Source organism: Antrostomus carolinensis, unplaced genomic scaffold, assembly GCF_000700745.2.
Source record: "Antrostomus carolinensis isolate BGI_N321 unplaced genomic scaffold, ASM70074v2 scaffold9204, whole genome shotgun sequence".
Classification (NCBI taxonomy): domain Eukaryota; kingdom Metazoa; phylum Chordata; class Aves; order Caprimulgiformes; family Caprimulgidae; genus Antrostomus; species Antrostomus carolinensis.
In genome coordinates, this window is record NW_010308655.1 from 3,784 (window position 1) to 7,647 (window position 3,864).

The 3,864-nt window shown below is 40.4% G+C and overlaps 1 protein-coding gene across 1 annotated transcript; it reads left to right on the forward strand.

Moving 5' to 3' along the window:
- The first annotated feature begins 205 nt into the window (after positions 1-205).
- On the forward strand, positions 206-2,247 carry CHRM5 (cholinergic receptor muscarinic 5). Its single transcript, XM_010165840.2, has one exon. It carries the CDS (start codon positions 426-428, stop codon positions 2,010-2,012), a length of 1,587 nt encoding a protein of 528 aa, XP_010164142.1. The 5' UTR covers positions 206-425; the 3' UTR covers positions 2,013-2,247.
- The last annotated feature ends 1,617 nt before the right edge of the window (positions 2,248-3,864 follow it).

Here is a 3,864-nt window from a genome sequence, read left to right on the forward strand (position 1 = left end):
TTATTGCACTGCAGAACTTTAAATGTCTGTCTTTAAGAATATGTAGAGTGTCTCCTAAGGTATTCAAAATATAAGAGCTGACGTGATTGACTGTCTTAAGAAACAACAGTTGTTTTGATTGCATTTAGAAATGTCATAAGATGCCAGAGTACATTGTCCTAGAATGTACATTTGTGTGTTTTAGTTATGTTCACCATGGTAGAAGCAATAATCAAAATGCAAAAAGAGCACAGATAATAATTGGATAAATTGTTTTACAAGTGGTTTATGGTAACTCTAATGGAAGTCTGTGATATTTAATGAGCTGCTTTCTTTTCCTGTTTTTTCCTTTGATCTTTACAGTTGTCTCCAAAAGAATATTTTCGAGTACAGAAAGCAATATGCAACAGGACTAAGGTGCTTATGACACTACACCAAGAACAAGAATGGAAGTAAATTTATTCAGCAATTCTACTGTTGGAAACAGTTCATCCCTCAACCATAAGCAGTTAGAAGGGCACAGTCTCTGGGAAGTTATTACTATCGCCACTGTAACTGCAGTTGTAAGCTTAATGACCATAGTGGGAAATATTCTGGTCATGATATCCTTCAAGGTTAACAGTCAGCTCAAAACTGTCAACAATTATTACTTACTCAGCCTTGCCTGTGCAGATCTCATCATTGGAATATTTTCTATGAACCTTTATACATCCTATATACTCATAGGCCATTGGTCTCTTGGAAGCCTTGCCTGCGACCTGTGGCTAGCACTGGACTACGTAGCTAGCAACGCCTCAGTAATGAACCTCCTAGTCATCAGTTTTGACAGATATTTTTCCATCACAAGGCCTTTAACTTATAGGGCCAAACGCACGCCCAAAAGAGCTGGCATCATGATCGGTCTGGCTTGGCTAATTTCCTTTGTGTTGTGGGCACCTGTAATCTTGTGCTGGCAGTATTTTGTTGGTGAACGAACAGTACCACCTGAAGAGTGCCAGATACAGTTCTTATATGAGCCCATTATCACCTTTGGTACTGCAATTGCTGCTTTCTACATTCCAGTGTCCGTGATGACCATTCTGTATTGTCGCATCTATAGAGAGACAGAGAAACGTACCAAGGACCTTGCTGAACTGCAAGGTTCAGAGTCTGTGGCAGAGTTTGAGATGATAAAGCCTCAGAAAGCTCTCCTGAAATCTTGCTTCAGTTGCAAGCAACAAAACTTAGTCAAAAGAGAGAGGTGTCAGGCTTCATGGTCTTCATCTAGTCGAAGTACATCAGCTACAGTGAAAGCTTCTCAGGCAGCGAGCACCTGTAATGACTGGGCTAAGGCTGACCAGCTAACCACCTGCAGCAGCTATGCATCTTCAGAAGAGGAGGATAAACTTGCCGCTGATTCAGTTTTCCAAGTAACTTACAAAAGTCCATCTAAAGAAAAAGGAGAAGAGTTTAATGAGGATACGGATGTTGTTGTCAAAGACCAACCTGAAGAAAATGATTTTGAGAACCAGAAATACTTTTTGTCACCTGCCAAAGGCCATGTACAACAAAGTAAAAAATGCATGGCCTATAAATTCCGGTTGGTGGTTAAGGATGATGGCACCCAGGAAGCCAACAATGGTTGCCGTAAAGTGAAAATATCTCCTTGTTCTGCTGCTCTGTCAAAGGATCCTTCCATCAAAAGCATGGATCCAAATATAAATAACCAAATCACCAAAAGGAAACGGATGGTTCTTATAAAGGAACGCAAAGCAGCACAAACTTTAAGTGCCATTCTTTTGGCTTTTATCATCACATGGACTCCCTACAATATCATGGTTTTGATCTCCACATTCTGCTCTGACTGCATTCCCTTGACATTGTGGCACCTTGGATATTGGCTGTGCTATGTGAACAGCACTGTTAACCCCATTTGTTATGCCCTCTGTAACAAAACTTTCAGGAAAACTTTTAAGATGCTGCTTTTCTGCCAGTGGAAAAAGAAAAAAGTGGAAGAGAAACTGTACTGGCAGGGCAACACCAGACTGCCATGATAGCTCTTAGATAAAGGATAAGGGGGAAAATAGATATTGACGTAACCTAGTAAATTGACTGTAATTCTGTCTTTTCAAAGTTGTTGCTTTATATGTCTAGGGGTTAAAACAATTCTGCACAAAAGTAAAATTTTGCATGAAGGTAGTGTGTTTGGGATAAAGACGTCAGTGGCTGCTGTGAGCAACACGGGCTGGTTTTGATTATGCAGGAAATCTGCATTGAAGTTATTATGTCTTGGGTCTTCTGTCCTTTCTTTCAACCTGAGAATGTGTAGAGTAAATTATAAACTACTAGAAATTCGAGTGGGATGGTCATCCAGTCATCAGGTCAGGTTATCCAGTTTATCTGCCTGTAGTGCAGAGCTGTTTCTTCCTATAGTTTGTTTCTAGTGGATTGTCCATTTAGTTTTCAAAGTACCAAGCAGTGGAGCTTGTACTACTTCTAATTTGAGACTTGTCCACCTGCTGTTGGAATGAAACAAAGACTATTTAAAGGAGGAAATGCTGTCATCCCCAATACTGAAAGGTTAGAGAGATTCATAGTACTCCGAATGAAAGCACATATTATAGGAGAATGTAATACTGAGAAAATGTCCACATTAAGGATGAGTTTTGTGGAGACATAGGAAGGGTTTATAGTGGAGGAAATAGATAATGTATTTTGTATAGGAAGAAGCCAGTCCCAGTCTCAGTTCCATCATGCAAGTCACCGTCATCTGTAAAAAAGGGTGATGGTTAGCAGATACCTCTGAATTTCTCCCTTTCCCAATGCCTCTGAAGGAAATTTTAAAATTTTATGCACTAGTGACAATCAGTACACATCAGAACTGACTGTAAAGCATAATGGACATAGTGTATCTGCTTTACAACACAAGGAAACTCCTTTTTGCAATCATCTCCTTTGTTGCACTTCCCTTTGGCCCTAAAGTTTCCATTACTGATGGAATGATGCAGAACAAGAGAAAAATTGATGCCCTGTGCATTTACCTATATATTATGAAATTATTATAAACAGTGACAGAATTGGCATCTCTGAAAGAAGAAAGATTTTTAAAGTAATTTTTGAGTATTTTATAAAACTATTAAGGACACTTTGAACTTTTGTAGCACTTTTTATCTTTAAATAGTTTCACAAATCCTAGTCAACACCAGGTGTTTGAAAACATACACTATCTTTTGGTCCAGCAGAACCATATCTGCTCCAGTAGAGGGTCCTCCCGCAGTGGGAGCTGGAGTCAACCCCTCTGATGGCTGTGGCTTCTGGGACTGGGCTGTACTGGCCTAGTTACAATGAGCTAAGACTCTGGCCACTAGCTGAGGTTTGTTGGGGCTTTGGGTTTGTGGTGAGAACACTTCTGTGGCAGGGTTGAACTTCATGTGCCTGTCTGTGTTAGATTGGCAGGAGCCCTCCAGCGTTGCCCGAGTGGGTGCGTAGGTGAGGGGCTACCTTCAGCAGAAGGCTGTTGGAAGGGAGCTGGTGACCTGGATCCTTGTGGTGGGAACAAACGTGAAGCTTCAGGAAAGGCCACGAGAAAACAAAGTGGTGACAGGGGTTATAAGGAAGAAAGTCCTAAAGTGAACAATTGTTTATAAATAAACGAGAAAGATCTCCATGTACACAAAGCTCAGATTCAGTTCTAGCCTTTCTATCAAAATTTGGGGTGAGATGCTCTGGAATACAAGTTTGGGCCAACCTTCATATTGCATCTACTATACACTTTAGTGGGACATTGCAGTTACATCACCCAGATGCACATTTCAGGGATTGTTTTAGTCATCTTGAATGTACCATTGCTCTCAGTGAAACTGTTCATATAATTTATTAAGTTATCATACCATCAAAGTGTTTCCC